At 38.5% G+C, this 18,892-nt stretch overlaps 1 protein-coding gene across 9 annotated transcripts in view; it reads left to right on the forward strand.

Moving 5' to 3' along the window:
* HERC2 (HECT and RLD domain containing E3 ubiquitin protein ligase 2) overlaps positions 1 to 18,892 on the forward strand; it is a 253,448-nt gene that overhangs the window by 209,722 nt on the left and 24,834 nt on the right. For 8 of the 9 annotated variants that reach the window (XM_027572872.2, XM_027572866.2, XM_027572870.2 and 5 more), the window contains 11 exons: positions 126 to 284; positions 370 to 488; positions 1,072 to 1,197; positions 1,662 to 1,817; positions 2,452 to 2,567; positions 2,667 to 2,865; positions 6,521 to 6,735; positions 14,230 to 14,407; positions 15,446 to 15,607; positions 17,752 to 17,843; positions 18,112 to 18,251. In XM_027572872.2, the coding sequence (XP_027428673.1) occupies positions 126 to 284; positions 370 to 488; positions 1,072 to 1,197; positions 1,662 to 1,817; positions 2,452 to 2,567; positions 2,667 to 2,865; positions 6,521 to 6,735; positions 14,230 to 14,407; positions 15,446 to 15,607; positions 17,752 to 17,843; positions 18,112 to 18,251 (1,662 nt within the window). Of the gene's footprint in view, positions 1 to 125; positions 285 to 369; positions 489 to 1,071; positions 1,198 to 1,661; positions 1,818 to 2,451; positions 2,568 to 2,666; positions 2,866 to 6,520; positions 6,736 to 14,229; positions 14,408 to 15,445; positions 15,608 to 17,751; positions 17,844 to 18,111; positions 18,252 to 18,892 lie in introns of those variants that run through there. The other variant, XR_003516092.2, reaches the window with a different exon arrangement.

The following is an 18,892-nucleotide window of genomic DNA, read 5'->3' on the forward strand; positions in this document are numbered from 1 at the left end:
TGGGCAGCTCTGTAACCACAGCATCCGGGTAGACAAGGTCCACTGGGTCAGATTTGTGTAGGTCTCCTTGTGGGATAGCCCTCATCCTGTTCAACACAAGGACATTTACAGTGCTCATTTCTCAGGCCCTAAAGACCTCCTTTCCGATCGCTGCGTGCTCTCCTGTCCATCCATGGACTTGGTGACATGTCTATTAGACTTCCGCCTCAACCTCACTTCAAACAGAAGCATTGTCCCCCGCCTCGCGGCGTCGCTGGCAGCCTGTGCACAGCTGAGTGCTTTAGGTAAATAGCACCTTTATTATCTTGTCTGTTGTACTTGAAGGGAAAAGTGGTCAAGCTTCTGATATGTTCTGTCTGCTCATTTTAGCGGCCAGTCACAGAATGTGGGCCCTTCAAAGACTGAGGAAGCTGCTTACAACTGAATTTGGGCAATCAATTAACATAAACAGGCTACTTGGAGATAACGATGGGGAAGCAAGAGCTTTGGTATGGAACATTAAATTACAGTTTCTAGATGTTTGACCTTTGGGAATAAAATGTTGCTTAAATAATTTAAACTTTTAAATCACTGAGAAGAGTTGAGAAATTCTACATAAGAATAATGCCACCTTTGTCCCATCCAGACTCCTTTATGTTGCTCCATATACTGACTGCAGACTGGCTTGTGATTTTTGGAGACAGATGTGTCAATGGCTGTGAGCATAGGATTGTGTCTGTTAGACTTTGCAACAAATCTGGCTCACAACATCCCTTTGTTTTTGCTGTATGAGGTAGTTACTGTTGAAAGGATGCTTGATCTTAACCTTCTTAGGAGATGGGGCTTTATAAGCCAGAAAGAGACTGGTTCCCTGCAAGTGGCTATACTGAAATCGAGACCAAGCATTCTGAGGTGAATTTTCAAGCTCTTATTTTTAATTTAGGTTTCATCAAACCTATTTGAAAAATCTCAATACACATTTTTTTAGGGCAAATAGTACCAACAAAACAAAACATTTGACTCAGAAACAAAACGCCTACTTCCCTACATTTTGGATTGCTTTGCTAGGAAATAATTTTGTTGTTTTTTTAGAGTTTTACAGGTAGTGCTCTTGCTGCTTTGGTAAAAGGCCTTCCAGAAGCTTTGCAAAGGCAGTTTGAATATGAAGATCCTATTGTAAGAGGTGGCAAGCAGCTGCTCCACAGCCCATTCTTTAAGGTAATGCTTGACTTGCTTTAAAGTGATGAGGAGAGCCACCGAGAGTGGTCATGTGTAGTGCATTGCATTTCAGGCCCCCTTGAGGACAGATACAGGTATTGCTGACTTTGAATGTGAAAAATGTCCAGAAATGACTATGTGACTTAAGCCCTTAATACTTTAACCAAGTATTAGTGTACTTTGAGATGATTGACTTAGGCAGCAAGTATTGTAGCAGTTGTCAGATCTGAGGTCCTGTGTGTCAGGTGCATCACTAAGGGCTGGGTAGGAATAATCCACATCACTGGTGATGGTGACATACTTGCTTGGCACATGGCAGTCAGCCTGGAATAAGGAGCTCCTTCCTGAATGAGGACTCACAGAAACCCTATAATGGTGTCTGTCTTTAGTATGCAGTACTGGTGAAGTGGAATGTTAGCTGCATTTCTGAGCTTCCTTGTGTTACTAATTTTTGGTTGCTGCAGGTACTGGTAGCTCTTGCTTGTGACCTGGAACTAGACACTCTCCCCTGCTGTGCTGAGACGCACAAGTGGGCTTGGTTCCGAAGGTACTGCATGGCCTCTCGTGTTGCTGTGGCCCTGGATAAAAGAACACCATTGCCACGTCTTTTTCTTGATGAGGTATTGCATGTTATTTTTAAATCACTTTTGGAATGTAAACCATTTTCCTTTTTCAGCTGTTGTATAAAAAGATGCCAATATTATGAGGCAGAGCAACATTCTCTTACAAAGGAATACCATAAAGAAAAAAGCAGACAGGGCGCGTGGGTGGCTCAGTCGGTTGAGCGACTGCCTTCAGCTCAGGTCATGATCCTGGAGTCCCGGGATCGAGTCCCGCATCGGGCTCCCTGCTCAGCGGGGAGTCTGCTTCTCCCTCTGACCCTCCCCCCTCTCATGCTCTCTCTCTCTCTCTCATTCTCTCTCTCAAATAAATAAATAAAATCTTGAAAAAAAAAAGAAAAAAGCACACAAGTGAAAATGAATAAACAGATACTGTGAATTTCAGTTAAAGTTTATTTTTAGTAAACTAAAGATATAATGGTATTATAAAGATATATTGGATATTTTCAAATATCTTAGACTTGATATAATCATATTAGTTTCGCTTATTAACTATAAAAATCACAATTTTGATGTTGGCATTCTCTCAGATTGTTGGATGGGGATTATTCCTGTGTTTTTTTATCTTAATATTATTTCTTTTATTTTTGAGAGATGAGTGTTTGATTGATAATCTCATAATAATGTTGTCTAGGTGGCTAAGAAAATTCGTGAATTAATGGCAGACAGCGAACACATGGATGTTCTCCATGAGAGCCACGACATTTTTAAAAGAGAGCAAGATGAACAACTTGTGCAGTGGATGAACAGGTTATTATATCAGAACCAAGAATAATGTTGTATACTGGAGAAAGGTGTTTCATTTGCACTTCTTTCCCACATCAGTTAATCACTTAATGTTTGTTGTAGGCGACCAGATGACTGGACTCTTTCTGCTGGCGGCAGTGGAACAATTTATGGATGGGGGCATAATCATAGGGGACAGCTTGGGGGCATCGAAGGTGCAAAAGTTAAAGTTCCCACTCCATGTGAAGCCCTTGCAACTCTCAGACCTGTGCAGCTAATTGGAGGAGAACAGACTCTCTTTGCAGTGACAGCTGATGGAAAGGTAAGGGTACATTTTCTGTGTCATACTGACATTAAAACTAAGAGATTGCTATGGCTAGAGTGCATCGTTGGGTCCACAGTATGTATAAGGTTTCTATATTGAAACATTATCTCAAGGTTAATAGTACTCATGGTGTGCTGGAGGCAGTTATCATTCTAAATATTTCTGAATGATCTTCAATGTGTTCTATAACTTCATAGTTTTTATTTTCAAATACAGCATACGTAAAATGTGCTGTTTGCATATCAATAATACCTTAGAGTACTCCTTTTTTGTTAGCTATTGTAATGTTCTTTTAAAAAATTAATTGCTGTTAGTATGATGAAATGGTTGATATTTATATATTGACTTTATGTCTGGTGACCTTCTTCTACTCTTTTCTTTCCTTTTTATACGTCAGGATTTCTTGTATCTTCTTTATAGAGAGTCATCTGTAAATTTTGTTCCTTTTCAGTTCATTTCTCTTTTATTTTTTTCCTTTTGTGTGGAGGAAAGGAAGCTTGTTGTGCTGGGTAAGAGTTGTGGTATAATATTAAGCAGGGTTGGTAGTCGTGGGCTTGCTCTTGTCTTAATCCAGGCTGCAAAGCAAACACTGATTGAATATTTCACACACTTACTATGAGATTTTGGTGGATGCTCTTTATGAGATTAAGGAAATTTCTTTCTCTTTCTACATTTAAAAAAACATTTATGTTTTCTCCTTTAGTGGATTCATATAGTGAATTGGATAATTGGATTAATTGGTTTTCTTATAGTAAACCCCTTGCATTCTTTGGAGAAACCCAACTTGGTCAAGATATGTTTTATTTTTTGGTTTGTATTTGTGAATATCTTGTTTGGGATTTTGGGGAGCTCCAAGATCATGAATGCAATCATTATAATGTTCCTGTCTTATACACTCCTTGTCTGGTTTTGATACTCTATTATTTATCTGTTTAACTTACAACAATTAACTTAAATACACATTTATTAGCTTGCAGTTTCTCTGGGTCAGGGCTCTGGAGGTGACTTAGCTTAGTCCTCCCTTCCAGGATCTCTTACCAGGCTGCAGTTGCCTCAAGGCTATACTGAGGATTCAGTTCCTCATGAGTGGTTTGTCGAGGCTGCCCTCAGTTCTTTGCCACCTCACATGTGCAGCTGGCTTCATCAGAACAAGCAAGGGGGATGGGGCAAGAGAGAGTGATAGCAAGACCAAGTCACAGTCTTATGTGACCTAGTCCAAAAGTGACAGTCCATTCCTGTTGCCATATTCTGTCCATTAGAATTAAGTCAGTAGGTGTAGCCCATGTTCAAGGAGAAGGGATTACACAGGGTGGGAATCAGGGACCCTTGGGAACCACATCAGAAGCTGCCTGCCAAGAGTATCAAGATTGTGCTAGTCTCATTAAAAGGGGTTGAAGTATATCCTTCTCTTTCTCTTCTCTGGAGAATTCTGTGTCTTTTTTAGTTGTTTCCTGGTTATTTTAACATGCATTAGTAAAATCTGAAGTGAATTAGTATTTCTGTCCTCGTCCCAAATAATACAAATACTGATCTTTTGTTATCCTGTGTTTTGGCGCAAACCCATTAGGGAATGATAGGCGTTATTATTTTTGTTGTTATATATAGACCCAAGTTTTTTTTTCCAGATTTACCCAACGTGGTATATACATCTTTGTCACATTGTTTCTTATGTCTCAGACCTTACATCTTTAATCATTTTTCTTCTATTTTAAGCATGTATTTTCGGTTTTCTTTAGTGAGAGTCTTTTGTTGGTTAATCCTCAGATTGTTTTTGTTTACTTGAATAGGTCTTTATTTTGTTCTTTTTCTAAAGTAAGGGTTGCAGACAGTTTCTGTAAAGGTCACAGTATTTTTAGCTACATGGGTCATATGGTCTCTGTTGCAATAAGCAGCCTGTGAACAATATGTAAATGAATGTATGTGTTTGTGTTCCAATAAAACTTTATTTACAAAAGTAGATGGTAGGGCCTGATTTGGCTCATGGGCCATAATTTGCTAACCCCTGTTCCAGAGTATAAAATTTTCAGTTGACTTACTTTCAGTCTTCCTGTTAAAAGCTTAATTTTTCTGGTTTTTGGCCTTCATTGTTGCTAATGAAATGTCAGCGGTCAGACTAATTTTTACCCAAATGAAGGTAATGAATCTTTTCTCTGTGGCTGCTTTTAATATCTTTATTTAGTGAGCTACAGTTTTGTTATGATATATTTTTATTTTTATTTTTTCTGCCTTTTTTGTTTTACTTTGTTTTTGCCAGGTGATAAGGGATGGGAGAGGGGGGCTTTCTGGCTCTTGAGAAGTGAATTTTCAATAACTCTTAGAGTTTTTTTCCCCAGTGTTGCTTCTCTCATATTCTCTGTGTGATCTCTACCTGATACTGTGAGTTCTGATTGATGTTTGAGTCAAAGGCTCTGTCTTTTATATCTCTAACACCTTCTTTCATGTTTCTTCTTTTCTTTGTGTTTCTGGGCTATATGCTAGAGAATATCTTCAGACCTATCTTCTCGTTCTGTAATCTCTTCTTCACCTGTTTATGATCTGCTGTTAAATATATCTGGGTTTTTTATTTCAGTTACTATCTTTTTAATTCCTAGAAGTCCTGCTTTGGGTAATTTTGTACTACCTGCCAGCTTTATTTCTTTAAACTTAATATTGGACTGTTGTTCTGCTGACTCTCACTCATGGTATCTTCTTTCAACCATGAGCTGACCATTTTCCTTGGAAGATTTTATGTAGAAATTCTTTAAGGCTTAGTTTGAAATCACTTGTCAAAAGAGAATTTATAACCCTGGGGTACTACTAGTCTAAGACATCGTAAATTAAATTCTTTAAGGAATTTATGCCGAATGTAGCATAAATTCAGGCTGAAAACCAATCTCATGACCAGCTTTTGTGGTGATGAATTCTCAGGAGAGATTTCCCCCATCTAATTCAGTGCTAAGATTGAGAACGGCACCTTGCTTTGTTGTTTTCTTCTTAGTTTTCGTTCACATTTGGCCCACTGGAGCCTCACCTTTCTAGTCTCCTTTTAGGCTTTGGCACTTTACCCCTGACACCCTGTGTGCTAAAGATTCTCAAAACCTTCCCAGGGGACACTGGCTTTAGGGCTCATCTATCAGCCTGAGTTCTTGGTTTCATTTCCTGTTTTAGTCCTTGAGGTTTCCTTACTCTTGTGTCAGTGCAGCAATGCATTTGAAACAGTGAAACAACATTTAAGTTTTTATGGGAGGGATGTTTGATATGCATTTGGAAAAGGCAGTCTGATTTAAAAAAAAATAATGATAAACCTTGTGTCCTGAAATAATTTCCCACCGAGAATGAAAGAAAAATAGTGTATTCTATTGTGTGATTTATATGCTGCCTTGCTGAAATACTAAATATATTTAAGTTTTTCTATGAGTGTTATTATCAGGGATTTGTTCCAGGGAAAAGATCTTCTTTTCGAAATACATTTTTTTGAATTTGGGATTTCTAATAGTTATAAGTATTTCTTTCATTTTTAGCACAAAAAGTTATAAACATTCTTGTGATTTTTAATTTTTAATTTCATTTCTCTGTGGTAAAAATGTCTAGAGCACTGATTGAGCTGGTTAATTACTAAAATATAGGGATAAATTTAGATAAAAACCTGATATTTATATTTTTCTTGTCTTAGCTGTATGCCACTGGATATGGTGCAGGTGGCAGACTAGGAATTGGAGGGACAGAGTCAGTATCTACCCCAACATTACTTGAATCCATTCAGCACGTGTTTATTAAGAAAGTAGCTGTGAACTCAGGAGGAAAACACTGTCTTGCCCTCTCTTCAGAAGGAGAAGTTTACTCTTGGGGTGAGGCAGAAGATGGGAAGTTGGGGCATGGCAACAGAAGGTATTATGTGAAAACATTTTCAATGTTATGCTTTCCTTTTCTTGTTTGTTTTAATTTTTGTATAATGTATTAGCACTTTGTTTTTCAGAACGTTTATAATAATCTACTCAAGTTAAATGTTAATGACTCATTTAGCAGAAATAAGTTTGTGTTCCAATGTGTGGACTTGCCTACATGAACCTCCTATTTGAGGGGAAATTCAATTCTGAACTTTTGATTTTTAAGTACTAAGTATGTTGAGCTTCTCTTTGCCCTTCTCCCCAAGTTCCCTTGCTCTGATTCTGAGTAATTCACTGAATCACAGTAGGCACTTTGGTAACATATGTGATACTAAAGCACAGAGGAAATGGAGGGGGACACACAAATGACAGTATTTTTTAAACAAAGCAACCAAACCCTCTAGTTTTTAAAAATTGATGGGAACTACCTGCCCAGTTGGAGTACGAGGACCTTCATTACAAATAACTTAAAGCACCAGACTAAATATATAAAATTGCAGCCCTAAAGATATTGGACAAGAAGCAGTAAAGTTACACACAGTAATCTGCAGAGGTGAATACTGACAGTCACGTGTATGAGGAGAATAACTGAGAGGCCAAGGAACAAACCACCCAAGAGGATTAGAAGGAATGGTCCGTAGAGCTCACAGAGGGCAGATGATCGACCTTGCTTCCAAAACCTCATAATTCCCAGGGCATTGGTTAGAGGACTAAGAATGACGTTGCACAAAAGTGGGGAAAAAAATTAAACATAGATTGTGTGGCTCTGATCCTGCCAATAAAGCTTAAAAGCAAGACCTGAAGGGATTATAGTATTTACAAGGAACCATAAACTCAAGAATATCTTTATGAATACAAACATACCAAGCATTCAGCAAGATAAACTTTATAGTGTTCTACATCCAATCAGAAATTATCAGGCATGTGTCTTTTCAATAAATAGTGTTGGGAAAATTGTATATTCAAATGCAAAAGAGTGAAATTGGATCCCTTGTGTACACCACTTTCAAAAATGAACTCAAAATGGATTTAAAAACTTAAATGAAATGTAAGACCTGAAGCTGTAAAACTCCTAGAGGAAAACATAGGTAAAAAGCTCCTTGACATTGGTGTTTGCAATGATTTTTTGGATATGACACTAAAAGTGTAAGCCCAAAGCAAAAATAAACAAGTGGGACTGCATCAAACAGCAAAAGAAACAATCAACAAAATGAAAAGACAATCTGTAGAATAAGAGAAAATATTTGCAAACCTATAACTGGTAAGGAATTAATGGAGAAAATGTGTAAGGTACTCATATAACTCAGTATCCAAAAATAACCCGATTAACAAATGGGCAAAGGACCTGAAAAGACATTTTTTCCAAAGAATACATACATATGACTCATAGGTACATGAAAAGTTTCTCAGCATCACTAATCATCAGGGAAATGCAAATCAAAACCACAATGAGATATTACCTCACATCTGTTAGAATGGCTATTACCAAAAAGAAAAGAAATAGGAAGTGCTGGTGAGGATGTGGAGAAAAGGGAAACTTTGTACACTGTTGGTGGGAATATAAATTGTTGCAGCCACTATAGAAAAACACAGAAAAAGGTAAAAAAAAAAATAGGAACTACCATATGATTCAGCAATCCCTCTTCTGGGTATATATCTGAAGGAAATAAAATCATTGTCTTGAAAGGATCTGCACTCCCATGTTCCCTAACCCTAACCCTAACCCTAACCCTAACCCTAACCCTAACCCCAATAGCCAAGACATGGAAACAACATAAGTGTTCGTCAGTAGATGAATGAAAAAAAAAAATGTGGGGTAAGGTGTGTGTGTGTATTTGTGTGTGAATATTATTCAGCCATAAAAAAGGAAATCCTGGTATTTGTGATAACTTGAATTAACTTTGAGGACATTATCCTAAGTGAAATGAGCCAGAGAAAGACAAAACACTGTGATCTCACTTATATGTGAAATCTAAAAAAGCTGAAGTCATAGAAATAGAGTAGATTGGTAGTTGCCAGGGGCTCAGGGTTGGAGATTTGGCGATGTTGACAGAGTGTACTAACTTACACTTATAAGGTGAATAAGTTCTGGGGATTTAATGTACAGCATAGTGACTGTAGTTAACAATATATTTTATTGTATCCTTGAAAGTTGCTAAGAAAGAGTAGATCTTAAATGTTCTCACCACACAAAAAAATTATTAGGTAATGGATTTGTTAACTAAACTTACTGTGGTAATCATTTTATAATGTATACATGTATCAAATCATCATATACCTTGAATTTCTATAATTTTATATGTCAGTTATATCTCAAAGCTATAAAAATTATCAGGCACACAAAAGAGCAGGAAAATACAGCCCATATAATGAGAAAAATCAATTAAAACTGACCCAGAAATAACATCAGTGATAGAATTACTAGATAAGAATATTAAAACAGTATTTTAACCACATGCCTAGATCTTTAAGAAACTTGAGGGAAAACTTGAACATGTTAGAGACTGAAAGATATTTAAATGCTTTAATCAAAGTCCTAATGATGAGAAATATGTCTGAAATGAAAAGTACAGTGCATGTTTAATATAGATTAATGTATAATCTGTTTAATACAGATTAATGTATATGTATATACATTGTTGGTTTATTTTTTAAATTTTATTTATTTGTCAGATTGAGAGAAAGAGAGGGAACACACAAGCAGGGGGAACAGACTCCCCGCCAAGCAGAGAGCCCAGTGCAGGACTCGATCCCAGGACCATGGGATCATGACCTGAGTGGAAGGCAGCCACTTTAACCAACTGAGCCACCCAGGCGTCCCTATATACAGTGTTCAATACAGATTAAACATTGCAGAAGAAAAGATCAATGAACTTGATGACCTAACAATAGAAACTGAAACACAAAAATGAAACACACATACATAAAATTAACACAGCATCAGTGAATTATGGATACACAGTCTCAGGTGGCCTATTATGAATAATTTGGAGTCACCAGAGGAGGAGGGGGGTGATTTTGAGACATAATGCTGAAAAATGTCCAAATTTGATGAAAACTATAAACTCACAGATTCAAGAAGATCAAAGAACTTCAAGCAAAAGGAACATGAAGGAAACTTACCAAGGCACATCATAATCAAATTGCTCAATACCCCTGATAAAGGGAAAAAAAATCATAAAAGCAGCTAGAGGGAAAAATATATGTTACATACAGGAAAAAAGGTAAAGGATGACAAGAAATTCCTTACAGAAAACAATGCAAGCTAGAAGACAGTGGAGGTACTGAAAGTAAAAATAACTGTCAACTGAGAATTTGTTTACTCTCTGAAAATATTTTTTCAAGAATAAAATTGAAGTAGACTCATTCAGACATACAAAAGCTGAGAGAATTCAACACCTGTAGACCTGCACAACAAAAATGTTAAAGGAATTACTTCAAACAGAAGGAAAGTTATATCAGATGGAATTAGGGTTCTATATGAATGAATGAGGAAATTGCTACATGGGTTAATTAATATCATGACTTTTTCCTTATTGTATCAATATTTTCAAGAGATAATTGAATATTTCAAGGATATAATAAAAATGAATTGAGATACATAGAAGTAAAATATGTAGCAGTAATATAGAGGAAGACAGCAGCTACACAGAGGCTTGGGGGTAGGAAATAGAAGTATGCTATTGTGATGTTCTTATACTATACATGATGTAGTTGTATGACTTCAGATTAAACTGTGATGGAGCGGTATTCTATACATCCTAAACCAAACATTAATATAATGCAACAAAAAGCCTTACTTGATAAACCAACAAGGAAGTTAAAGTGAAATTGTAAAACATACTCTGAAGAAGAAAAAGTAAACAGATGGGACAAATAGGAAAAAGATAGCAAGATGTAGATACAAGCCAGAATATATTAACAATAACATCAAATATAAATGGTTTAAGCATTCCAGTTAAAGTCAGAGGTTGTCAGAATGGATATAAAAGCAAGATCAAACATATTTTTAAAACTAATTTTAAGTACTAGACACATAAATAGATTAAAAGTAAAAAGATGGAAAAATATATACCATGTTAACACTAATCAGAACAAAGTTGGTATGCTTGTATTAATATCTTACAAAGTAGATTGTACAGCAAAGAATATTGAGACAGATAAAAAGGGTCAATTAGTAATGATGAAGTGGTCAGTCATCAAGGGGACATAATAATCCTAAATGTTTACACAACTAATGATAGACCTGAATACATGAAATTAAACAAAATGATAGAATTGCAGGGAGAAATAGACAAATCCGCAGTTACAGTGGAGATTTTAATACCCTTCCCTCAATAACTGATAAAACATGTAGATAGAAAATCTGTCAGAAGACTTAACTCGGTCAGCCAACTTTATCAAGTAGCCATTTATAGAACACTCAATTTAGCAAAAGTACTGTCTTTTCAACTACGTATGGAACAACTACCAATATAGACCATAATTTGGGCCAGAAAACAAATCACATACATCAAGAGTACTCAAGTCATACAAAGTATATTCTCTGACCCTAATGGAATTAATTAGAAACCAATAACAATAAAATCTCTGGGAAATCTTCCAAATACTTGGAAAGTAAATAAAACCTTTTAAAATAACTGGTCAAAGAGGGAATCAGAAGTAAATTAGAAATGACTTTGACCTGAGTGAAAATGTAAACAGAATATAAAAATTTATGTGATCCAGCAAAGGCAATACTTAGGAGATTTATAGCATGAAGTGCCTTTTTTTCTTAATTTATAAAAGAAACATGGTTTTTAATGACTTTGGTTTCTACCTTAAGACACTAGAATAAGAAGGACAAATGCAACACAGAATAAACAGAATAAAGGAAATAAGGAAGATCAGAGTGAGAATCCATGAAATAGAAAATAGAACAAGAGAGAAAAATCAAAGAATACAAAAGTTAGTTTTTTGAGAAAGTCAGTATAAAACCTCCCTCTAGACTGATCAAGAAAAAAAAGATTATACAAATTATAGCAATATCAGGAATGAGGGAGTTTCATCACTGCAGATGTACAGCTATTAAAAAATGAAATATAATGAACATCTTTATGCCAACAAATGCAACTTTTTAGATGAAATGGACAAATTCCTCAAAGGACACACACTCTTTAAAGCTCACTCAAGAAGAAATAGGTGACTCAGATAGTTTTGTGTCTATTTAAGTAATTGAATTTCCCACAAAGAGATCTCCAGAAACAGGTGTAATGATCTCTGCCACATGTATAAGTAACAGATAATACCAATTCTTAACAAACTATTTTTGAAAATTGAGGAGGGAATTCTCCCCAACTCTCTTTTGTGAGTAGCTTTAGTCTTATACCAAAACCAGACTCAGACATTAATAGGGAAATACAGACCAATCTCTTTCATGAAAGTAGATGTAAAAATTCTTAACATTTTAGAAAATCAAATCTGACAATATAAAAGGATAATACACCATGACCAAGTGAGTTTTATGTCAGAAATTGCATAATTGTTTTTTAACATTGGAAAATGAATCAAGTAAAAAAGAAAAACCATATGATCATCTTAGTAGATGAAGGAAGGAAAAGTATTTGACAAACTTCAACATCTGTTTCTGACAAACAACTTTCACCGATCTAGAAATAAAAGAACTTCTGTGAGTTGATGAAGAGCATCTCTGTTACACATAGAGCCAATACAATACTTAATAGTGACAGACTGAACCTCCCCTAATTTCAGGAACAAGACAAGGACATCTGCTGTCAAGATTCAGTATTATATTTCAAGGTTAGCAAGTGCAGTATAGCAGTATAAAGAAATAAAAGGCATTCAGATTGGAAAGAGAATAAAGCTATTTACAGGTAGTATAATTGTTTATATAGAAAATCCGTGGTATCTACAAAAAAGCTACTAGAATTAATAAATGAGATTAGCAGGGTTGCAGGATAGATCAGTAAATAAAAGGCAATTGTGTGTCTTTATACATATGCAAATGTAATCAGAAATTGAAGTTTAAAAAATACCATTTATATTGCCCTCCCCCCAGAATTGAAATAGTAAGGGACAAATTTGACCAAGGGAAAAAAAAACCATGGATGACTTATAGGCAGAAAACTAATAAAATATTGGTGGGGGAAATTTTAAAAGACCTAAAATCATGGAGGAGAGTATACTCTGTATTTGTGGATTAGAAGACTCAATATTGTTTTGTCAGTTTTTGTCCAATTAATGTATAGGTTCTACCCCTTCCCAATTAAAATGTTTGTAGAAATTGACAAGCTGATTGTAAAATTCATATAGAAATGCAGAGTACCTAGAATAATCAAAACAACTTTAAAAATAAGGAGCAAAGTTGGAGGATTGACAATACTTCAAGCCTCATTTTAAAGCTACAGTAATCAAGACAGTATAGTATTGTAAAAAGAGAGAAATATATCAGGGGAACAGAATAGAGTCTAAAAATGTATCACAAATACTGAATAATGACTGTGAAAAAAATGAAGCTTGATTTCTCCCTTAGAACTTCCAATGCACAATTTACAAAAATGCAGACATTTTATTGGAGAACAGAGCCTTTTCAACAAATGGTCTTGAACAATTGGATTGCCACGTAGCAAGCAGTGAACTTCTTGCACCATATCCAGAATTAACTCAAAATGATTGGTAGTTATAAATGTAAAACCTAAATCCAAAAACTTCTAGAAGAAAACATGAGAGAAAACCTTTGTGACTTAGGTAAGACAAGGATTTTTAGATAGAACTCCGAAAACATGATCCAGTAAAGAAAAATAGGATAAAATTGGACTTCATAAAAATGTGAACTTCAGGTTTTCGAAAGTTAGATTGAAAAGACATGCGACAGACTGAGAAAGCATTATTTGTAATCAGACATCTGGCTAAGGTCTTATATTCAAGGTTATTATAAAGAGCTTTCAAAATTCAATAATAAGAAAACAAACAAGTTTGCTATCAGTGCTTGCCACATTGTAGGTTAGTTGATATTCAAATGATAAAACTCCTTAAATGAAATGTTGATTTATAGCAAGGGTGGGCAACTTGTTTTGGTAAAGAGCCAGGTAGTAATAAATATTTTAGGCCAGCCACAGACAGTCTTTGTTGTATATGCTTCTTTTCAGTTTTTTTTTTTAACAGCCCTTTAAAAATATAAAATTCATTCTAGGCTAATTGGCCTTTCAAAAAGAGGCCATGGGCCAAATTGGCCCACATTTGGGCACTAGTCTCCTGGCCTCTGATTTAGACTGAAAGTCTCTGCTCTCTGGCATTAGGGCAGCTGCTATAAAAGGAGACATGTAGGAAATTGTGAAATTTTCAGTTCAGGTCTGAATGATTCTTCTTAATTAACAATTGATTTGAGAGGCGTATATTAAACAAGTGAACAGCAAACCAAAAGCCTAGTATTTAATACTTTTAAAATATTTAAGAATAAAACTATTTCCGTTATCGTTGGTGACCTTTTTTGCAGTCCATGTGACCGCCCTCGAGTCATTGAGTCTCTGAGAGGAATTGAAGTGGTTGACGTTGCGGCTGGTGGAGCCCACAGTGCCTGCGTCACCGCAGCAGGGGATCTGTACACTTGGGGCAAAGGCCGGTATGGCCGCCTGGGACACAGCGACAGTGAGGACCAGTTAAAGCCAAAGCTGGTGAGGAGGCACCTTGAAAAGGTGCTCAGAGGCCTGGGGCGGCTCTTCACACCTTCACTGTTGAAGGTGGTAGGGGAGGCAGCTTGCCACTGTCATTATGCCATTATGATTTTTAAAAGCCAAAAGTATTTCCTTTTCCAGTTTCTTTTGTTTTAAAGTTGATGGCCTTAGCCTCGTTATTTACAGGTAGGTTTGTAATCAGTGGGTCATTTAAACAGGATAGTATTTGAAATACCCTTTTATTTATACTTTATATTATATATATATTTATATATTAATATTACTCGGCATCTAGCTAAATGCTTTGGCTTCTAGAAGGCCCACTGTATTTTGGGTGAGGCAGTAAATAAGACTTCTTGGTGTGGTAGGACTGGCTCACTGGGGACACTGGTTCCTGCCTCCTATAGTTTAGATTTATTTGGTTCAAACAGATGAAGGTGTTTCTGTGTTATCTTACAGGATTATTTAAAATTTCACATTCTTTGCAAAGGCTTAAAACAGCCCCCTCCCACACGCACACACAGGGAGCATCATAGTACTTTAAAGCCTTTCCTGGGGTGCCTGGGTGGCTCATTTGGTTAAGTGTCTGACTCTTGATTTCTGTTCAGTTCATGATCTCAGGATCGTGAGATTGAGCCCCACATCAGGCTCCGCACTCAGTGGGGAGTCTGCTTGAGATTCTCTTTCTCCCTCTGCCCCTCCCCCCACTCTCAAGCGGGCGCCTTCTCTCTCTGTCTGTCTCATTCAAATAAATAAATAAATCTTTTTAAAAAAATATTTTATTTATTTGACATAGAGAGAGTGCACACTCTCACAAGCAGGGACAGCAGGAGAGGGAAAAGCAGGCTCCCTGCAGAGCAGGGAGCCTGATGTGGGGCTGAACGATCATGACCTGAGCTGAAGGCAGATGCTTAACTGACTGAGCCACCCAGGTGCCCATAAATAAATCTTTTTAAAAAATTAAGAAAAATAAAGCCTTTCCTTAGGTAAGCTTCCTTTCTACTGCAGTCAGATAACCTTGGTTCCTTTTCTCTGAAGGTGGAGGCGCTGCAGGGCCACCGCGTGGTTGATGTCGCCTGTGGCAGTGGAGATGCCCAGACCCTCTGCCTCACTGATGATGATACTGTCTGGTCCTGGGGGGACGGGGACTATGGCAAGCTTGGCCGAGGAGGCAGTGATGGCTGTAAAGTACCCATGAAGGTATTTGTGTTTGCGTAGTGGGAGAAAAACACCTTTCCCAACGATCCTGGGATGGGAACGTTCCAGGTCTTTCTGGAGCTCTTAGAGCTCCCTGGGCCCTCCTAGGAGCACAGAGGTTTGCTGCCACCTCCCCCTCTGTGTGCTTTTCAGGAGTATTTTACCTCATCTTACCTTCTTTGCAGAAAATATAATGGATAATTAGTAAAAAGTGAGGGAAAGGCCCAAAGGTATTGAGATATTTTAAGTGCTCTTTGTGTTGTCTTGAGAAAGTTATGTAATTTAGTGAGACCTGTGGTTTTATGTAGTATGTAGACCTGTTTGAGGAAAAGGATAACAAATTGTTCACGGTCTTTTCAATTTATAGAGTTCTATAGCTATGAATGTGTTGTACTGAAAGGGTTGCATCTGGCTTAGCCAGAGGCTGTTTTAAATGGACATCCTGTGACAAGCTAAGAGGCTACAGGCCTGGGTTGGGGGTCAGATTGCTTTTCTCCATGTGACCTGCATGAATCTGAGCAACTTTTTAACTTTGTGAGACTGTCTTGCCCTTGTGAATGGGCAGTTAGCAAAGATTAAGTTCATTGATGTGTTTAGACCATCTGCTGAGTGCTGTGTGCATGAACCCGACCGGGCCATTTAATTGAGGTGCTTTGCTGTGGATTTGGGAGTGTGTGTGCTGTGAAAGAAAACTAGAAACTGTTCTCTGTCTGGTGTCCAGTCTTGTTAGGAATCTAGGACTGTGTGTGCAGAATAGAGACCCCCACGGTGCACAGGCAGCCCTGGGCGGCAGCATTCTGCCAGAGGCCCCCTCAGATGGGACAAGAGCCTAGGCTAGAACTGCACAGCTTTTCTTCCGAGAGCTGTGCTGCCCAGTACAATAGCTGTTGGCCACACATGGCTATTTAAGTTTAACTCAATTAAGAGTAGATAAAGTTGAAATTCACTTCCCTGCTCACAGTGGCTGCATTTCATGTGCTTAGTAGCTGCATGTGTCTGGCAGCTTCCATTTGGGCGTTTTGGACACAGCACATTTCCATCACTGCAGAGAGTGGTTTTGGCTGGTGCTGCCTGCAGCCAAAGCCTGGTGGAGATGTGCCTGGAGGCACCCCTGTGTCCTCCTGGGCACTGCTGGAAAACCAGAAGCTCGGGGCTTTCTCCTCAGTCTTACCATCTCTTGTTCCTTTTCTCTTGCAGGTGTACGGTATTTTAACCATGTTACAGGTTACTTGGGGTTTCCAGATTTATGAAAAAACTGTCTGTTTTGGACTTTATTATGCTTAGGAAAGCTTAGACACAGACTTTGAACCTTCAGGGATTAAGATGTTGGACACTGGGGGGATGGAGGTCATTACTGATGTGATTATGACAGAAGTGAAGGTGAGGAGAGAACTGAGAGAATTGATTGTTTTAATTAATTTAAATTTAAAATCACATATGAGAACTTAAGTCTGAGAACAGTCACGCATAATAATAATAATAATAAAATAATAATAATAAAAGAGAATAGCTTGCTGGGTGAGAAAAGGTGATGACTAGTTTAGTAAGCCCTAGTGAGACCTCTGGGTATTGGCTGTGAAGGGCCTGGACCCCCAAAGCGTTCAGGGGTGGAGGTGAGTTCCAATACTGGCCTGACCAAGGTCGTATTTAATTTAATTACCCTGGATAGATGGCTAGGTCATGTCTAAAGGCCAAAGCCCTGGTCCTCTTGGCCAATCCTCCTTCCCATTGCTTGCTGTTCCTCTCCTGTGGGCCTGTGGGATCTGAGAGGGCTGGAGGGCAGAAGAGAAGTACAGGGCTTACTGGCGAATGGGGCCAGCACACCACAAAGAGAAATGGAATTGGGAGAGTGGATTCTGAGACCTTCAACTGTGACATGTCCATTTTTAGTGACACTTGCTGGGTCTCATTGTGCAGTAGCATGGGCCCATGGCTGAGTGTCACCATGTGTGCCTTCAAAGCCAGGCATTCCTGCTCCTCCTGAGAACGCTTACCTGGTTAAGTGGAGTAGGATTTTAAGTTGTATGAAATATTTGACCTGAGTAAGGATTTTCAGAGTTCCTTATTAGATTTAGTTCAGTCTCTATGTGGTTGCAGCAGGCAGCAAAAGCCTTGATTCAGTCTAATTGAACCTTTTTCCCTTTTAGATTGATTCTCTTACAGGCCTTGGAGTGGTTAAAGTAGAATGTGGATCCCAGTTTTCTGTCGCCCTTACCAAATCTGGTGCTGTTTATACTTGGTATGTAGAATGTGGATCCCAGTTTTCTGTCGCCCTTCCCAAATCTCGTGCTGTTTATACTTGGTATGTAAGATTCTGTTTGTTTGCTATCACCAAAACCGGTTTACTAATGTGAAGTTATATTAACTGACCTCTCATAGATTGAGATGAAACTTATATAGCAGGCTGTGATTTGTGTCGTGAAGTATGCTGCTTAAGCCAGGAGGGTGGGGCAGGGTGGTAAATGACATGGCCTTGCACTCATGCTTCTCTATTTCCTTTTGTGCAGGGGCAAAGGTGACTATCACAGGCTGGGCCATGGATCCGATGACCATGTTAGAAGACCTCGGCAGGTCCAAGGGCTGCAGGGGAAGAAAGTCATTGCTATTGCCACTGGCTCCCTGCACTGTGTGTGCTGCACTGAGGATGGTAGGTGGGAGGCCCAGTGTTGCAGCACAGAGGCCTTTAAAATCTAAGAGGTCTGGGAGAGGAGCAAGTGGCGGGGGAGTAGGAGACCTAAATTTCGTTTGGTCCCAGGAGTTCAGCTAGATAGGGATCAAACCATTCTGAACACCTACAAACTCAACAAGAGAGTGCATTAACTCTCTGAACAGAAAATCGACCACTCTCTAGAAGGTAGGGCATGTGGAGAAGTGAATCCGAGGCCATATTCGGGAAGATAGATGGCAGGGGAGGGGGCCTCCATCAGCCCCGCTACCTGCTAGTGATAGAGCAGCGGAGCAAAAATCAGAACTTTTAGAAGTCGGCTCTGCTGATGGACGTTGCTCCATTGGCTAAGCAGGGGATGGAACCCTCGCTAGGACAGTGTGGCCTCAGGACCCTTGGGGTCACAGGAAGACCAGGGGTGCCTGAGTGCGGCAGAGCTCCCGGGTATCGGAGTGGGGAAGCCGGCTGCAGAGATGGAGCTGGGAGTGGGCCCTCAGCTCAGGGTGGCCATAAACCGTGATCCGTGGCACAGTTGGGCCACTGCTCTTCCAGCAGGGACCCAACAAGCGCAAATCCAGGGAGACTCCCCTTCCTCCCCTCGGAGGAGGGGTGCGGGAGAGCAC

The sequence above is a fragment of the Zalophus californianus genome, chromosome 6 (assembly GCF_009762305.2).
Source record: "Zalophus californianus isolate mZalCal1 chromosome 6, mZalCal1.pri.v2, whole genome shotgun sequence".
Lineage (NCBI taxonomy): Eukaryota > Metazoa > Chordata > Mammalia > Carnivora > Otariidae > Zalophus > Zalophus californianus.